The sequence below is a fragment of the Chroicocephalus ridibundus genome, chromosome 9 (assembly GCF_963924245.1).
Source record: "Chroicocephalus ridibundus chromosome 9, bChrRid1.1, whole genome shotgun sequence".
NCBI lineage: Eukaryota > Metazoa > Chordata > Aves > Charadriiformes > Laridae > Chroicocephalus > Chroicocephalus ridibundus.
Window position 1 is genome coordinate 26,349,453 of NC_086292.1, and position 18,288 is coordinate 26,367,740.

The window sequence follows — 18,288 nt, forward strand, 5'->3', positions numbered from 1 at the left end:
TGAGGTAAAAGAGGCTGAGAGGTTACTTTTGAGGTAAATGTAATGTGGATGCCTGCTGCCGCTTGCGCCAGTCCCTCAGTGGTCCGGCAGCTGGAGACAGCTGTCGCCTCTCTGCCTTCCTTGCCTTTAAAAGAAAAAACCTCATCCCAATGCCTTGCAAACCTGTGTTGTAGCTCATATATCAGCCTGTTTCCAAATAATCATGAAAACAAGTGTGAGGCTCAGTCTTCCGAAGTGGCAGGAAGCCCTACAGTAGCTTTCCATGTTCCTGCTGCTTCTCCCCCATCCCCCCCACCCTGCTCTAGAATAGGGCTGGCTGAACCAGGTGGTTCATCATTGGATGAATGACTTACTAAGGGCTCCTTTTGGGCGCCTCCATCGCAGAAGCAGAAGTGTGTCTTGAGTCAAAGACGAAACAGAGCTGAGATTTTTCTTTCCGCTTAGTGGAAATTTTGTCAGGGAATTGAGCTTTGCAGAGGTGTAACCCAAAGCGGATTAAACCACTGCAGAATTTCTGGTGAGCTACTCCTTTTTCCAAATAAGTAGACCTTTCTTTTGTTTTTTTTTTTACATGTTACGGTTAATGGCATCAATAAAACCAAAAGTCAGTTCATGAAAACGAAGTGCTGCTTAGCTTTTCACAATTAGCTTTCAAGCACCTACAGCTGAACTGAGAATATCTTGTTCTTTTCGAAGCCCAATTTGCTAGCAGGTTTGGCGTACGCTTACTGCTGTTTGCATGAATATATGTGACTTTTTTGAAGTGGTCCCTTCTGTGTCTGCACTTGTCATAGTTGTTGATGTGGGCAGGCAATATTTATGTTGTTGATAGATGCTCCAAATGATTTTCTCTTGAAATGGAAGGTAAGCCCTAACAGTCTCCCTCCCTTTATGCAGCCGTACTTACCTGCAGTCCAGGACCTACTGACTCAGTAAGTGATGACATACCCGGCAGCACTAACCCTTAACAGCCAAAAATCCTACTTTAAGCTACCCTTAGAATCATAGAATCATAGAATTGTTGAGGTTGGAAGGGACCTTTAAGATCATCGAGTCCAACCTTTAGCCTACCCTGACAAGAGCCACTTCTAAACCGTGTCCCTAAGTGCCCCATCTACCCTTTTTTTAAACACCTCCAGGGATGGTGAATCCACCACCTCCCTGGGCAGCCTATTCCAATGTTTAATAACCCTTTCAGTGAAAAAATGTCTCCTAATATCCAATCTAAACCTCCCCTGACGTAACTTGAACCCGTTTCCCCTCGTCCTATCACTTGTCACCAGGGAGAAGAGGTCAGCCCCCATCTCTCTACAACCTCCTTTCAGGTAGTTGTAGAGGGTGATAAGGTCTCCCCTCCGCCTCCTCTTCTCCAGGCTAAACAACCCCAGCTCCCTCAGTCGTTCTTCATAAGGTTTGTCCTCCAGACCCCTCACCAGCTTTGTAGCCCTTCTCTGGACACGCTCCAACACCTCAATGTCCCTCTTGTAGCGAGGGGCCCAAAACTGAACGCAGTACTCGAGGTGGGGCCTCACCAGTGCCGAGTACAGGGGGATGATCACTTCCCTAGTCCGGCTCACCACACTAGATGGCTTGCAGACCATTTAAATTAATCAGCTTTCTTTTACAGTTCATTAGGCTTAGGGAGTAGCAATTTATTTATTTAACTGTGGCTCTGCTGACGGGGTAACTCGCCACATATTTTTTAAGGTTTTATAGTTAACTTTTGTTCTAGAATCAGAGGGGCAGAGGAAAAAAAGCTTTCCTAAAAAGGAGATTGCACTGGTTTTGAGCTTGCTCTACGTGAGCAGTGAAAATGCCCCATGCTTTGAAAGTACGAGTTGGCTTCGTGCTGAACCAGGGTAGACCAGGACCCTCTGCTGCGGGTGCAAGGAAGTCTTGAAGGGAACCTGCAAGCAGAGCAGCTCTCCAGCGTCAGCCCTGCAAAAGGATGTGGGTTCCTTGTTGAAGGCAACGGAAGATTTGCAAAACACCTGTAAATTTGCATTTTACTGATTATTTTTTTTCTCGTACAGGAAGAAGGCAAGAGATTCTTGGGTTTATTAAGCCCCCTTTTGTCTGTATTTTAGGCTGAACCCAAAGAATGTGCATCAGCGGCCCACAGTAGCCCTGCTGTGTGGCCCCCACGTGAAGGGGGCCCAGGGGATCAGCTGCGGCCGACACCTCTCCAACCACGACGTCCATGTCATCCTTTTCCTGCCCAACTTCGTCAAGATGCTGGAATCCATCACCAACGAGCTGAACCTTTTCAGCAAGACGCAAGGCCAGCAGGTGTCCAGCGTCAGAGGTGAGTGAGTGAGGAGTAGATCTGCTCGCAGAGACCTGCGCTGCTCAACTCCCCAGTGCCTGCCCGGTCCGGTGGCACCATCTAGTGGCACCGCCACCGAGGCTGGCGGGACAGCAGAGATTCGACTTGAGAGGCTGAACAGTGGAGCGAGAGGTTGAACAGTGGAGCGGTTGTGCTGGTACGGATGTTTTCTGTATGAATAAATACGGAAGAGCTGCTGTGTGGATGCGAGTCAGACCATCCATTCTCTTAGGATAAGGGCCTGCCTTGTTCAGCATATCGAAACTGCAAGTAAACGAGCATCCAGCTGCTACTTCAAACCAAGCAGACGGCCTTGCTGGACTGGTCCCAGCAACTGTCAAAAGTCAGATCTCTTAGCATGCCCGAGAATAAACTGATGCTGCATCTTCTGTAAGAGAGCCTGGCTTCCTGTTTGTCATTTTGCTAGTGGTGTTTTCAAGCCTGGTGCATTTAAACTCCTTGTGAGAAAGAAAGCTGGGACTTAGGGCACTGCACAATGTTTGCGTTGTGGCAGGGTGGGGGGCTGTGCTGGCTGAGCTATTTGCCCACTGTAAAAGAGGAGTCCTTGCACCAAGACATTCATGGTCCGTCAGGTAAGAGGAATGCAGATGTTTTACAGAGCCGGTGAGTGCAGTGAGACCGATGGAGCTCAGTGGGGCAGGCAGCAGTGCAGCACACAAGCTACAGCCTTTCTTTCCATAGCCAAGGCAGTTGGTGTATTCCAGAAAAACAAGCCTCTTTTTTTTTCAGCTTGCGGAATATAAAATGATCTGTTTATAATGGAGAGAGTGCACTGCTGCTTCCCTGGGCTGCCTGGACTGGTGGGCTAGCTCAGCGGCAGCATCTGGAGCTGCTCCAGTGCTGACCACATGATGAGGTTTTGTACCTTAAGAGTCTGTAAACATTCTCCAGAGTCCTAAAGAGCTTTTAAATGTCAGTGACTTTTGCAGAAGGATGGCAATAACAACAGGTAAGGCCAGACTGTGCAGTGAGACTGTGGGTGCTGGAGGCAAAAATGAGAAAGGAGGGAAGGCGCTTTGTGGTTTCAGGTTGGTCCTTGGCACTCAATGGTGTCTGTGTTTCTTTCAGATCTCCCAGATACCCCCGTTGACCTAGTGATCAACTGCCTGGATTGTCATGAAAATGCCTTTTTGAGAGATCAGCCTTGGTACAAAGCAGTTGTGGACTGGGCCAACCAGAACCGGGCACCCGTCCTCAGCATAGACCCTCCGATAAACGAAATGGAGCAGGGCATTGATGCCAAGTGGTCGCTGGCCTTGGGCCTGCCCCTGCCCCTGGGTGAGAGGGCCGGGCGTGTGTACCTCTGTGACATTGGCATTCCCCAGAAGGTCTTTCAAGAAGTGGGAATAAACTACCACTCGCCCTTCGGTTGCAAATTTGTCATCCCCCTGCACTCCACTTAGAGCCCGTCCAGCCATACGGCTCTGAAGGGAGAGAAGAGAGGAGGAGGAGGTCTGTCAAATAAGCTGTCCAGTGGATCCTGACTAGTAAAACTCATGACGCCTTAAGGATGTGAAGTTCCAGAGAGTTTTCCTTCCAGAAGAAACATTGTCTATTTAAGGAAAAAAAAAAAAAAAAAATAATCATAAAATGAAAAAAAAAAAAAAAAAAGAAAAAAGGAGGAAGCAAATGAAATGTTCCTGCAAAGCTGTTTTCATTCTCTTGTGCCATTGTATGAAGGAACAGGCAGGAAGATGGTGTCTGTCCCCAGTGAAGGCAGGCATTGGTGCGCAGGCCCAGCCGGGAGGCTGTTTACGGAGGGTTGTATGTGAAGGTGGTACAAGTGACGAGTGGTTTGGAGATTTGAGACGTGTTTCTTGGTCCTTCTGGGCAGATAGACCCAGCAAGGGTGCCCTGGTGGGAACAGCACCGCTTGATTGTGTAGAAATACCTTCTGTTGCAGCTGTACTGGAAGGGAGGATTTGGTTTCGTTCTGTTGTTGTTTTTGACTCCCCCTCCCCCTGCCCTTGTTTTTATGTTCCTGAAGGCAGTTGTAGCTCGTTCTCCTTTCTGGACCCGCCGGCCCCTCAAAGAAAGTGTTCCCTCTTTGGAAAGCTTGTGTGAAGAGCCAGAAGCTCTCAGGTCACGCACGCTCTAGGAACACTGACGTCCTCAGTTAGGCCTTACTTCTGTACTCTGTTGGCTTTTTGTTTGGTCGCTTAGCGGGTGAAGCCCGGGTCTATGGGCGAGAAGTGTGTTTTGGAAAAGAACTTTTCCAGGATAGTTATTGGTTTTTTTTCCTTCCTTCCTTCCTTCCTTCCTTTCTTTCTTTCTTTCTGGCACAGTGAGTGGCTGAATCAGGGAAAGCATAGTGAAGCAGGGCAGTGTCACTCTGAGTTTGTTGCGTGGTGTATGGTGCAGGTGATGTTTGGGTGAGTTCCCCCAGTACTTCCAGTATCCCTCCTACTTGGTGTAGCTTGGGAAGTAGGACGTGGATCTGTTGGAATGCCCTTTGGGCTCGAAGCCTGCGTTTGGTGTGGGCTTGTGTGTGTTTGTCTGTGTGTACCCACGTGCTGGGAAGCAGCTTGAGGAAGGACTTGGGTCCTGTTTGCCTGCAGGTAATGGTGTGGTGAGAGCTGCTGCCCTCCTGGAGGGGCACGGCAGAACGTTCTTGTCTAAATTACTGTAGGGCGTCTGCCCCTGGTTGCTCTGCTAACTGCTCTTGTGCTGCGCTTGCTTCCCATGTGCTGCTAGGAGGCGTTGGGTTACCTTTTCCTGGGCTGTCTTTTCCTAGCTGAGAAACCATCAGCTAGCTGGCTTTGGGAATCCATCGTGCTGGCTTTCTGTGTGCTCTCTGAAGGCTTCAGGCCCAGCAGCTGACCCGGAGAAGCGCTGAACCTGGAGTGGGGGAGGTGCGAGCTGTTCCTTCGGAGGAAGCGGGCAGATGCAAGGCAGGGGCCCTTTTCTCAGGAGAGCGTGGGCAGTGCTTGAAGCTCTGCTGCTCTTCTGGTACCTTACCTGTCCCCAGAGCTCCTGCAGGTACCTGAACCTTGCACAGACCCTCTTTTGGCAGCTGTGGGAGCTTCAGAGCTTCAAAGGGTGCCTTTTCTCCAGGGGAGCTGGGTCCCTTCTGAGGCTGAAGCACAGGGATGCGTGGAAACGGTCCCCTACTGTTGTAGCTGCCCTGTGGCTGTGCTCTGCTTGGCAAACCTATGGACCCACTTGTGCTCGGAGCGGTGAGGATTTACAGATCAGGCACTCATCTTTCATCTGCTTAGAACAAAGGCCAAGTGTATCAAAGGAGGGAAGAGACTTCCCTGGATGATAAGGAGCAGCTGAGTAATTTAATACTGTCTGGAAGCATGGAGTGACTGGGGAAGTCCCAGTCTGTAAGGACAAGATGCTGGTGAGCATCTTTCTTCCCCTGCACTGTGCCGTATCTACCTCAGCAGGACAGAGGGCTCTGCCCCGCTCAGTGTCCAGACCCCTGGCTCCCTCGAGCTTCTCTCCCTGCCGAGGGCTGGATGGCTGAACCGCTTACACCCAGTGGCTTTAGCGCTGGCAAAGGCGGGGACTGGGTGACTTGTGACGGGTGTAGCTCTGCCCTGGAGCAGTTCCTCTCCCAAAGGAACGGCAAAGCTGAAGCACCTATTCCTCAGGTGAACCATGTCTCAGCTTGCACTGTAGTGGTGTTTAACAAGCTGCGGGTCTACCTCGGCTGCACTGGGAAGGGATAGCATTTGTGTTTCAAATAACCAAGCACGTTGCGAGGCTTCCCTCTGCCTTTTGGTGTTTGTTTGGCTGTTTCAGCTTCATCTAACCTTTAGCTGGGCAGAGGAGCAGCGGCTGGGTTAAAAAGGTGGACATTGCTGTAGTACAGTGTTAGCTTTAGCCCCCCCCCCTTATTTTCACTTTCCTTGCTCAATAAGAGAACTTGCCGGTTCAATTTCTGCTTTCCTTGAACCAGGCTGCAGGTTTTGATTTGGGTTTTTTTTCTCGCCTCTTCTGGGTTTGGCTATTAAACTATAGATTGTACACAACCGAGCAGTAACAGTGTAGAAATAGTCGAGGCTTTGTCACAGGGTCCTTTCCTGCCTCTGCACTGCTGAGCCACTGGCTGAAGTTACGTGCCCAAAGGGCATCCAAGCAGGTCAAGATGGTTTTTGCAGGGATGGCAGCACGGATCAGGTCTGTATGTGCTGCCGCATAGCTCCAGGAAGCACTAGGGCCCCTTGCAGCAATACAGTTCCCCATGGAAGAAAAAAAAAATAAAAAAATAAAGCGAGCAGCAGCGTTGCACAACAGGAGGGTACAAACCCTCATGTAAAGAAAGGGATCTCCAATCCCAGGGCACAGCAGGCAGCTTTGGGCTGTGTTTGGCACAGTTAAACATTACGGCGTGCTCACTTTCTGGAGACAAGAGTAGATTGGGGTATTTGGCTGTACTTTTCCTTGGCTAGAAAGGCTTGTACTGGCCTCACCCACATGAAATGCATCTTACGCGCAGGTGTGAGCTCCTCTGGAGCACTCTTGAGACCCAGAAAGGTGTCTGTCTGGGTCCCTCCTTCTCCCCCTTCCCCCCACGTTGCCAGAGTGAGTTAATTCAAAGAACAGAACACTTTTTTTATCTGTGTTTGATAGTTTCTACCCACAACCTTAACCACCATCATAGGAACTGCCCATGAGCGCTGCTCTGGTCACTAACATGTGAAGATCACTGCACTATGTCACTGCTTGATATTCCATTTGTGACCTGGTGTTTGTAATGACTAAGTCCTGCCGCTACTGGGGGATGTCCGAAATAAAGTGCAACTATTCATGTGTGCTATTTGCGTGCAGCTTTTCTTTGTCTGCTAGCATTCTAGAGCCTGACACCACAGCTGGATGAAGCCTGCTGCTCAGCAAGGGCAGAGTGCACACCCCTCACCCTCACTTTTTACCCTCCAGTGAAGCCAAAGTTCCTGCTGCTTTGTTTTCAGTTAATTTTTCAATATCTCCATCTTCCTTTGCAGAAAAGGCAAAGCTGGGAACAAGAGAACCCTACACCTGCCTACAAGGGAAGTATCAAACAATAAGAAACACTTTATTTTAACTTTACAACATATAAATAGACAAATCTGTGCTTTCCACTGTAGCTTTTTCTTCCCCTGGCCTACCCAGGGTCCTTGGTGCAGTGCCCCAGCCCCACTGAGAGAAGAGAGTGAGTGGGGCTGCACTGCAGAGGCCGGACCAATCCTATATGTACAAATCCTGCAGGCATCGCACCCTCCCCGGCTGTCATCTGCTCAGGTCCCGGCTGGTGCCTCGGCCGCACAGCATCCTTTCCTCGGTGGAGAGGCCAGCAAAGAAGGGATGCAGGAGGGCTTCCGAGAATGTGATCCTACGGGAAGGGTCGAATTCTAACATCTTCCTCATCAAGTCAAAGAGCTGTGCGTGCTCCAGCGAGTCGTGCAGCATGTATGTCTGGAAGAGAAGGGCAGGGGGGATGGAGGGGTGTAGCACTCTGGCAGGACAGGCACCAAACCCTACACCCTAGTTTTGTGATACACAACAAGGCAAGGGCTGTCTCCTGTCCTGAAGTACAGCATCCCTCCCATTCCCTACTAACTGTCCTGCTTCAGCCAGACCAATAACCTGTTATTGCAGAGGAGAGTTTGGGGTTCTTTGAAAGACAGTTACCAAAGGAAATTTCCATCCCTAAGCCCCACACTGCTGATCTGGGGAAGGGAATGGCACAGCAGCTCAGCCTCACAACACAGCCAGCCCTCCACCAGCCATGGAGCAACACCTACCCGCAGGGGCTTGCAGTTCTCTTGGACATATCTCCCATCGGACGTATTCTCATCCCATACCAGGTTCCCATTGTGGAAATATTTTTGCTTCCTGGAGAGAAAAGGTGGCGTTCAGTAAGGCTACTACTGGGACATACTTCTAGCACATCTCCCATGGTTATACCCTATGGGAAAGCAAGGAGGACTGTAAATACGCTCAAGTGACTCACACCTGGGTTGCTGGGAAACACATATAATCACACTAATTGTTGTTCAGTCTTGGGTGCTTGCAAGTAAAACACTTGCACTTAGATAACGTAAGTCTGGGATGGACTGAGGGACACCTTATCCAGCCGCTTGATAATCCTGCCCTGTTACTGAAGAAGATCAAAGCACAGTGGGAAAACAATGCCTGTTTGAACCCTTTAGATACCAGCGAGAACAGGGAGTCTGCACACGGTCTTGCTAACGACTCTCTCACTGCCAAGGACTCCTGCTAAGGAGGACTCTCTCTCACTCCACGGTGCCCGCGTCCCCTGCTTGCATGCCTCTACCCTGCTGTTGCTTCAGAGATTCCCCAGCCCGTGAGGTACCGAGATTAAACTTGTTCTTTGCCTTTCACCCATGGTTTTGTGGTTGTTCCTGTGTCCTGCCTGCATCGGCTCACACGTACCCATATATAGGAGAGACCCGGTGCGAGGGCAAAGAATTGGTATCCTGAGTAATCAGCCACAGACAGCCAAAGAGGTTCTTACCGAGTTTTATGGACCATGTGAGATGGAATTGGCCCAAGGATTTTTTCCATCATGACAAGATGCTCGCGATTCTCATGGGTCTGCAAAGGCAAAAAGCAATGCTGCATTAATTCAGAACTTGGGAGATCTGAAGACAAAAGTAATGTCACCTGTACAATTACAGGGGGTGGGAAGAGAGAAGCCACGGTCAGGAGTGACACAGCTCGTATCCACCTCTACGGCCTCTCCTGCTTTTTTCTGTTCTTCACAGTGAAGAAACCAGATGTGGTCTGAACCTCGTCTTTCCAGCAAGGCACAGGTCCTCAAACCGTGAGTTTGCCTGCGCTTATTTTCAAACTCAAGCTTCTGATTTGTAGCACCTGAGCTGCATTTCTATTCCCTTCACCTAAGTTTGAGCCCTTTTAGACATGAAGGATTCTTAGGGTAGCGTGTCTCCTGCAAGAGTCATACCTGGAAGAGCGTGAAGCCGCGGTAATACTCAAACAGAATGCAGCCGGTACTCCAGACATCGCATGGCTGTGCCCAGCCCAGCTCTGCAAAAAGAATCAAGTTAACTTTGCGCTCCCGATGAGTCCCACCAGATTTCTACTAGTTCCTTGTTGAAACTGCAGGGATTACACGAAGACAGACTTAGAAGTTATCTGTGCGCTTTTCTGGTGCTGCACACTAGCAAGAGGACTGTCAAATCTCCCCCAGATGATTCCATTTCAACTTACGCTGACCCCACATTCCCTTAGAGGCCACGTGAACCCTTCCCGAGCCTCAGGTGCTCCTCAGCTCTCTGCACTCCGTGCCAAGGGCCTGCCCTATCCATCCACCTTCCCTATTGTCAGGACCTCGGGACCACTGAGGTGGTGGTGCAGCAATGCATGGACCAGGTTGTCCCCAAGAACTGGAGCACTCTCAAGCTGGTTTTCTTCTAGAACGCATCATCCTGGGACAACTCTTCTCCTCCATCCATCCGAGACTCCCAAAATCCCAGCAGTACTCACCCAGAATCACTTCTGGTGGACGGTAGTGCCGGGTAGCCACAATAGTGGTGTGGTGCTCGTGATCAAAGGTAGCGCTTCCAAAGTCTGCCACACGGATGCTTGTGTTCCGAATGGATTTCTCCTCACAGCTCTGCAAGTAAACAAGAAGTCCTCGGTGCTTCTAGTAGCTGGTTCAGGATCAAGTTAGGCTTTGAGAGGAGCCTCTGACCCTACAACTGCCATGTCGGTGCTAATCAGAAGGATTATAACTGTGAACCTCTGAGCCCTTTACATCTCAGATCAGTGATAAGGAAAGCCCCTGAACACTCTACTTCAGGGACTGGAGCCACTGAAGCAGTTTAAAGGCTTTTAGAAGACCTGCAAGAAAGAAGAGGCCTGAATTCCACTTTGTTCCCACTAAAGAGACTTTTAAGGCCCTGTGAGACACGTATGGAACAGGGAAGATCCAATTTCTGCAGGGAGGGAAGGGCAGGCTATTCCTGATCTATTCCCTTCTCTTTTGGACATAACCCACCTTTTTCTCGTTGTACAGAGTGTCAAAATCCGAGTTGACGAACAAGATGTTTTCTGGCTTGAGGTCGGTGTGAGTCAGCTGGTTGTCATGTAAAACTACATCGGTGGCGAAGAGGAGAGAGAAGAGAAATATGTAAGAACCACACACGGAAGCACACGTACAACTCTGCCCATCAAACCACCCAGTCCTCCTCAGCTTCCTCCCAAGCCGTTCTGGTGAGCCATCATGCCCTGGCAAGGCTGGCCCTGGATGACTTACACCTCAAGGCATGGCAGAGCTGGTAGGCCATGTGCCGAATCTGAGGGAGAGGGTATGGCTGGAAGTTATTCTCCTTCAGGAACTCAAAAGTGTTCTTGCCCAGAAGCTCAAAGGCAATACACATGTGGCCATGGAAGTTGAACCAGTCTGACATCAGGACACACAAGCTGTGCGGAAAGACACGAGGATTAACCATCATTTGGGGACAGAACAGTCATTCTCCCTGTTTATGGCTACTTCAAAAGTGGTTGGTGAGCAGAAGCTCCGAGCCAGATGACTCAGAAGCACAGTGTGAGTCAGTGTACACCACAGAGACACCCTTTCCCCACTTTGCTCAACCACCTTTAGCTAGAGATCGCCAATTCGAGCGGGACAAGGCAGCAGGTGGTTGGTTGTTAGAGAAGTTTTAGTTCATTTTTCCTCACTAGGACTTGGCCTGTTTAAGAGTTTTAAGTAAACAAGCATTCAGCAGAACTAGAGACAGATGCTCTTCCAAAACGCAAAGAAATGAGGAAGGTTTTCCCCCACATAAAAGACAAGTAGCAGACATTCCTGTCCTCAGCCCTGTTGTTCTTTGGAGATCACCCAAGCAGACTGCTTGTCTGTAAGGATGTGGTACCGACTACCCAGGAGTCTTATAGGAACTTACAATTTGTTCTCCTTGTCCTTCTCTTTGATTTTTTTCAGGACGTTAATTTCCAGCCTGGCTGCTTCTCGGTATTTTCCAACATTTTTTATGATTTTCAGTGCCACCTGAGATTTGCCTCTGTTAAGGGAAGAGACAAAAGGATGGGGTCAGAGAAAAAGCTTACATACACGCATCCTCAGTCCGCAGAGAGAGGGCATGTCCCAGTAACTCCAGTCATGGAGGCCTAGTCACTTCTAGGTCCCAACAAAGCTGTCAAGGTCTGCTGCTTGACCAGTAGCGAAGCACCCAGATAGAAATTTGAGGCAGAGGGCTATTGCTGGGTAACACCCCAGGGAGAGCTGCCGACAGCTCTGCGAGCACACCGTTTCCTGACACAGCAGTCGGTAAGGTCACTGGGCCTCCAGCAGCTGCCTCCCCTCTCCAACGGTGCCAGAGAGATTTCTGAGGAGGCAGGAGATCCCAGCGGCTCCTATGCTAAGCTGACCCCAGGGCTCAAGAGCCAGACAGAAGGTCAGGAAGAGACAGGGATCAAGTGTAATCACAGGAGAGAGTTAAAAAAAATAAACCAGAGAAGAACCCCGGCAGATTAAGGGGTCACTTTTTCCCCAGCAGCCTGGCCCATCTGGAGCTCGCTGCAGTAGAACAGCCTGTACCAAAGCCCTCAGCCACTGAACAAACTCCCCTGCTTCCCTTAACACATCAGCCTGCGAATTCAGGGGACTGAGGTATGAACCAGGCCCCTTCCCACTTGCTGTAAGAAATAACTTCTACTGTAGCGACAAGTGGAAAGTGACAACAGTTTGGCCCAGCGCAAAACTGGCAGCGTTAACCCTGCTGCACTTGTGAACATCCGGGCTTGACGCGCAAGGGACAGATAAGCTGTCTGGAAGGGAAAGGTGCTCACCTGGCATGGTCCACACACTCCACCACTTTGCCAAAAGTGCCTTCGCCGAGGCTGCCGACAATTTCATCTAGGAGAGAAAACAGGAGGGGACGTGAACTTCAGAGGCTTGGCGGGAGCTGAGGTCCTGCAGTTTCACAGCAATAAAATGTCAGAGCAAAAAAAAATGTCTCTCACTGCTACGCTCTTTAAGACTCAAGTGTCTATTGTCTGCCTCAGGCAATTTACTGGTCAGTCCATTTATAAGCAATAAAACACTAGAGACCCCTCCAGTACAATACGAGAGATCTTGTCTAACATGGGGATAGAAAGTAGAGAGGTAAAGTTTTACGAAAGGTGGCTGTACATCGCTCTTGAAGCCAATCGCCGATCCTGCACACCAGGTGGCCTTCCTTGTCATCTTCCACGCTCCTGCTGCGCTTACTGCTCTGTTGGCTTCTCTGTACACACCGCCCCCCGAAACGGCATACGACCAAGCGCGCACAGCGGGCAGTTCCGAGCGGCAGGATTGTGTTGTCATTCAAAGGTGGAGATGACGGTGCGTCGGTGGTTGGATTTTCCAGATCCCAGCATTTCATAAGGCACACAGCATATATAACGATAGGGATATTGCAAGGGACACGTCAAGACACAAACTAACTTCAAAACAGAAAAGTAATCAACAGCTACAGGTATGTAAAGAAAAAACTCTCTCATTAGCTACGGCCTCTGGTGGCAGGAAAATGCCCCCCTCTTCTCTGAAGGGAAGCAGCAGCTGGGAAGCTCCAGTGTTAAGGTGGCTTGGCTCGGCACCACCATGCCCCACAGAGGGGCAGCTTCCTCTGCAGCACCGGAGGATGCTGCCAGAGGCCGGAGAAGAAGGAGGGCTTTGCCAGAAGGACGTCATTTTCTCCGCTGGCAAACGTGACGAAGCGTATACGAGCTGCCAGTTTGGACAAGCTGTCCAGTAGAAGCCAGAGTAGCAGTTCTCCCTCTGTGCAGCCTGCTCCTTTGTACCTCAGTTAATAGATCACCAGCTACTCAGAGCTGTGTCCTGCCCCAGCTACAAATCTGCCCCTTCTTGATCAAACCAACAACCACACTGATCCTAAATCCATACGCCTGACTGGCTGCAAACAGACCTCATCTTCAGGATGTAATTTTAAGCCTGGGAAAGCTTTAGGAACAGGACAGTTAATTAATCCCCAGGGGAGCATTTCACTCCACTCCACTCACATCCACTAAAGGTTTGAGGTCACGTTCACCCCTGCTACTGCTGGCTTCTACTGGAAAACCAGCCGAACATTCTGAAAGGACCCAGGGTCCACAAAGCAAGGCGCCCTAATTCCAGATCTTTTTCTAGTCAGCCTTAAAAATGTTACAATCTCTACAGCCAAAGAAATTAATACAAAGCTCCACATTTCCATGCCTGGGCTTCTATCAGGCTTCTCTTCTGTGCCCCTCGCCCCCCAGCTAGTCCAAAATAGTGAGCTACGATCCAACCCCAAAAGGTCAGCTGAAACGGAGGAGAAGGTAGAGAGGACAGTTGAGAGAACTTCAGTGAGACTTCAAAGGATTTAAGATCATGCCAGCCCAAACCTGCACACCATTATCACCGCACGCACACACGCAAACCGCACTGGAGTGTTTTCATCCTAACCCTGGCTCTTTCTAAAACTAAAATTAAAAAAGTCAACTGGAAAGAAATAAAAGGAGGAAAGCAACAGACCCAAAGGATCAGAAGTTCCCAGCCATGCAGATATCTACTATAACTGCAGGGATCAGGACTCGGTCATTTACTTGTTATAACATTTAAAAGCAACAAACATGTGAAAGATGGAAATGTTCCTTACAGGAGAGAAGCAGTGAAGCAGAGACATATAGCCTGATACTTCACAACACTTCCAGGGTATTCCCAGTCCCGGGACCAGCCTCCCCACCCAGAGCCATATATTCCCTGTTCATCCTTGAAACATCTTGGGCAAGGAATACTGTATTTCAGGGTGGAAAACGGGCAAGTTTTCAGAGAAGCTGAAGTCCAAGGACTTGTGTGGAAACAGGCAAAGAGGACATGTGTATCCTCAGAAGGTGGAAGCCTGCTTGTAAGCACAGTGGGACGGGGGTTAATAAACCCAGGGCTAACAACTCAGGAGAACCGGGCTGATTGATCCCATCTGGTAGGGGATCCTGGCACAAAAGTCAAATCACTGTGCCTTCCCGGGAGCACTCCGTAACCCCGCCTGCATACCAAAACCCCCCAGAGAAGCAGCAGTACACGCAGAAGCAAGGCCCTGGCCACACATAAAACCCGAACAATGCCCGATCCCCAGCAGCCAGGCTGGCCTGCAGCCAAGGCTCACCCTCGTTAGCCTATCACATGTGCGCCATTTGAAGCTTTCCCTGATCCCCTCCCCAGCCGTAAAGAATTCAGCTTAATTTCCTCACATATTAAGGCTACAGGGGCTGGACTAGTAAAAACCAATAGCTACAAACGCTTCCCGCTTAACAAGACACAGATTTTTTTTTTCTTTTTTCTTTTGACTATACATTTCACGTAACACAAACAAACACAAAAATGGGCTTAGCGGTACTCACCCAATGTGTTCAGAGCTGAAAGGAGGTAAGGACAGTTAAAACCCTAAACAATCCTGAACTCATTCTGGATGCTACTCACCGAGGAGGCACTGCTACAAGACCTGGTCCTGCGTTTCCGGCAGTGATGCTGATGCTTCTTTGGACGGTGCTGCTCTCTGCCTCTGGATCGCCGCCAGTTTCGCGAGCGGGTCGAGTAATAGTCGTCTCCAAAAGACGGGCTTCGGTCTTCAAATCTGTAGGCGTCGCTGTCCCGTCTGTATCTCCTGTGATAAGGCATCCTTTCATGGCTGTAGCACAAACAAGAAGGTGTTCATAAGCCTGGAAAAGCACCAAAGGCAGAGGCCTGCTGAAACTAAGTGCTCTTGCTCCTGCTTTCTGGTGACAAGGAAACAACAGCAAATGTCCTAGCTTGAAACCACTGTGGCTCAAACGCTGACTGCTTCTCAGACAAGTTTCTCAGAGACGAAAAAGGAGAAAGTTTGCAAGAGAAAACAGCGTGGCACTCCCCTGTTTCAAGGAGCCAGAAGAATGCCACCCACTTAGAGCTCCATCCAAGCTCCTACCTCATCCAAGCCACCTCCGCCACCACATGCAAGTGTTTTCCTAACATTGTTTCTCCTCCCACAGGAGGGTCTCTCCTTAGTTGTTACACAAATGAAATCTGAAGGCAGCACAGGTGCCCTAGTCACCCCCGCCCCAGGGGGGACTGAATTCCCCTGAACACACACACCAGCTCAACAGATCATTAGCAAGCGCCAGAAGGAAAAATTGGTCTCCACAGTACAGCTAAGCTCCCGTTTCTCTTGCAACAACCAAGGGCTGCAAGTATGTAAGGCAGACTTTTGGCCAAGCTCATCTCTGCGTTGGGAAGGGCCAGAAGACATCAGACAAAGCTCCCCTACGTGAGTATTTATCAGCTGGAGGCGCACACCTCCAGCTGTTTTAGGTACCATGTGTGCACATTAACGATGAGAACACTTCTCCCTGCCCTGTGCTTGATTAGAGAGTATCTGCTACAGCTGAAATTCTGCAGCTCCTGCCTTTCGCTCTGCAGTCCTGTGTGCTTCCTGGGCAGCAACTCTTTTAAACCATACAGCAAAAATGGTATCACTTAGCAGTGCCCTGCTTCTGCCCCCAAAAGCACAACTGTTTTCTCCACTACAAGCCTTGCTTCACACATCATTGAGTGAAAGGCTGTATTTTAGGTGTTGCAACTCAGAAATAAGAACAGCGTGTTGGCTTTCCATCAGCATTCTGGGCACACGCCGCGCCAGGTCAATGCTGTCGTATATACCCAGCCCACAGCAAGAGCAATGGCTTCTCCAACCAAGACCTCGCTGCAGCTGCTTCAGTCCAGAAACAGGAAATTTTATCATTTGCGCCTCTCTGCTTCAGCAACAATTAGCTCTCACTGACAGCTTAATGGGACACAGGTATGCCTGTGGTGGTTCATCTCATCTTGGATCAAGACTACAATTTCAAACTGCCTGCCAAGACATCAGTGGCTCTAGGACACCGCTGAACTATCCAAGACACCAAAAAACCCTATGGTGGTTCTGTTCCAACTCAACTCCAACTCAAGACTCAACTCCAAACACACCTTTGTGAAACTTCAGTGTGCACTTTTAAAATACAGAGAATTCAGAAAAAACAATCTAAAATACAGCGGAGACCAGCAAACCTGCGAGAGGCTCGCATGCTTAGACTGAAGGGGCAAAAAGGTTTTCACCTAGTAAAAGCCCGTTTTCATCCAAATCCATCATAACCCATCAGATGAAAAAATGGAAAAAGCCCCCTGTGTGCATCAGCTGTATTTCACAGAATCGTAGGGTTAAATTTCACAATCCACTTCCTTCAAGTGGATTGGAAGGAAGACAAATTAATTTGTAGTACATTTCAGGAATTTAAAGATGAACTCAGCTCCCTTCTGGCTGCACCTGCCCTGTTCAACCAGTGGAACCACACCAGCTCTGGTACCACCGAGCAGTAAGGACAGCCAGCCTAGTGCGATCGCCCACTGCGACGTGTCAGCATGCAAGTCCCCTCTGTTCCAGAACCCTCACCGCACGTCCTGTTATCACAGGCCTTATCAACCCCGCTTCCAGTACCTAACCATCCCTGTGGAAACGCTGAACAAAGAGAGGGTGAAAGGTAAATTCCAGAGCCGAAGCAGAAAAGACCAGTTAGCGATGCTCTCGGATCCTTTCTGACAGCGTAGGTGAGGGAAAAGTATTGTTACTTTAAATCTGATTTGTAATAATTTCAGAAGCAAGCGGGTAATCGGGAGAGAAAGACTTTAATGCCTCCACAGCATTAGAACTGGGAAACATGATTCCAGAGCAGACTGTTCTCCCTCATCAGTATTAAAGACATTGCTTTGGGAAGAACTTTTGGCTAGATAGAGAGGCAGAAACATACACAGGAAGGTGCATACACACAATTAAGCTGATCCACAGTTAGAAAATGAAAGCTACCACTGCTCAGCACTTGCTCTGAAACACGATCAGAATGGAGGATGAGGGTTTATTAGATAACCGTCGCTGCTGCCAGAGCTGGCGGGTGTGCCTCCCTCTGCCCCAAAACCCCAGCTCTTTACCTTCTCGATCGCGATCTCCTGGAGAAATCCCTCCGGGGCGGATATCGCAGTCTCCCCTCATAGTCTCTGCTACGAGATCTCTTCCTCTTCCACCTGTGACCCAGGTAGCTCTCCTGCTCCGGGGACCGGTATCTCTTACAGTGATGCATCTGAGGGGACGAGAGGTTCCCAACTCTTAAAAATCGTCACCTTGGCACTTCTCCTGCTCCCTAACCCTAAGAGTGAGGGCAGAGACCACCCCAAAGGGTGGGTGGTCTCTGCCCGCACCCTTCGGGTTAGGGAGCTGGTGGCAACGACCATGGTGCCCACCGCGAGAAGACCTCTGCCAGCCCCAGCAGGGTTAAAGACGTTAAGACGGAGACCTCCCCTCGGCTTTACAACACCGGTACCAGCTATTTCCCCGCTGCCCCCCTACAACCACCCGGCCACAAACCCCCTCCCACCACCGCCGCCCCTGGCCCGGCCAGAACCCGGAGCCACCCGAGGCGGAGAGCTCGGTGTCGCAGCGGGGCGCCATCCCCTCCGGGGCTACGCGTACCACAGCGGGGGGCTGGGGCCGGGACCGGAACCATGCCCAGGCCTAGGCCTAGGCCTGGATCCAAACCCGGCCCGTTCCCCCCGCGCCGATCCCCCCCGGCTCCTCCCCGCCCCCCTACCCCTTCCCCGGGCCTCCCCGCCGGCTCACCGTCCCTCCGCTCGCCTCCGCGCCGCGCTCGGCGGCTGCGGCCCAGCCCCGGCCCCACCGGCTACAGCAACCCCCGTCGTTCCCACTTCCGCTTCCGGCACCGCCCCGCCCCCCCCCCCGTGCGGCCAGAGCGGCACCACCCGCGGGCCGCTCCCGCCGCCTCTCGCTGTCCCCGGAGGTCGCGGTTAACCCCTCCCGCGCCGGGCCGGCACCGGGCGGCGACGGGGAGGTGGGGTCTGCCTCGCCGTGGCCTTCCTCGCCGTGGCCTTCCTCGCCGTGGCCTTCCTCACTGTCTTCTACCTCGCT

The 18,288-nt window shown here is 50.6% G+C and overlaps 2 protein-coding genes across 5 annotated transcripts in view; one reads left to right on the forward strand and one right to left on the reverse strand.

Moving 5' to 3' along the window:
* EDC3 (enhancer of mRNA decapping 3) overlaps nt 1-7,113 on the forward strand; it is a 29,889-nt gene extending 22,776 nt beyond the window's left edge. For both annotated transcript variants that reach the window (XM_063345501.1, XM_063345502.1), the window contains exons 6-7: nt 2,088-2,305; nt 3,416-7,113. In XM_063345501.1, the coding sequence (XP_063201571.1) occupies nt 2,088-2,305; nt 3,416-3,750 (553 nt within the window). In that variant the 3' untranslated portion in view covers nt 3,751-7,113. The remainder of the gene's footprint in view (nt 1-2,087; nt 2,306-3,415) is intronic.
* Nucleotides 7,114-7,351: 238 nt separating this feature from the next.
* Nucleotides 7,352-18,086, reverse strand: CLK3 (CDC like kinase 3). 3 transcript variants are annotated; one of them, XM_063345503.1, is made up of 13 exons: nt 17,983-18,086; nt 17,298-17,446; nt 14,781-14,988; nt 12,474-12,567; nt 12,131-12,197; nt 11,227-11,343; nt 10,578-10,744; nt 10,320-10,414; nt 9,806-9,935; nt 9,264-9,346; nt 8,814-8,893; nt 8,080-8,170; nt 7,352-7,750 (listed from the first exon to the last, which is right to left on the reverse strand). In XM_063345503.1, the coding sequence occupies exons 2-13, from the start codon at nt 17,444-17,446 to the stop codon at nt 7,565-7,567; spliced, it is 1,467 nt and encodes a 488-aa protein (XP_063201573.1). In that variant the 5' UTR covers nt 17,983-18,086; the 3' UTR covers nt 7,352-7,564. The 3 variants fall into 3 exon arrangements, with proteins under 3 accessions (XP_063201573.1, XP_063201574.1, XP_063201575.1); XM_063345504.1 differs by lacking the exon at nt 17,983-18,086 and having other exon boundaries at nt 14,781-15,019; nt 17,298-17,434; XM_063345505.1 differs by lacking the exons at nt 12,474-12,567; nt 17,298-17,446; nt 17,983-18,086 and having other exon boundaries at nt 14,781-14,918.
* Nucleotides 18,087-18,288: the final 202 nt, after the last annotated feature.

Bases quoted from the DNA above. Each gene is read 5' to 3' on its own strand.
- CLK3 (XM_063345503.1), bottom strand. From the start codon at position 17,446: ATGCATCACTGTAAGAGATACCGGTCCCCGGAGCAGGAGAGCTACCTG. The intron at 14,989-17,297 runs GTAAAGAGCTGG...TTTGTGCTACAG, and splicing joins AGGAGATCGCGATCGAGAAG to CCATGAAAGGATGCCTTATC. The intron at 9,936-10,319 runs GTGGGTTATGTC...GTTTACTTGCAG, and splicing joins CTCTGTACAACGAGAAAAAG to AGCTGTGAGGAGAAATCCAT.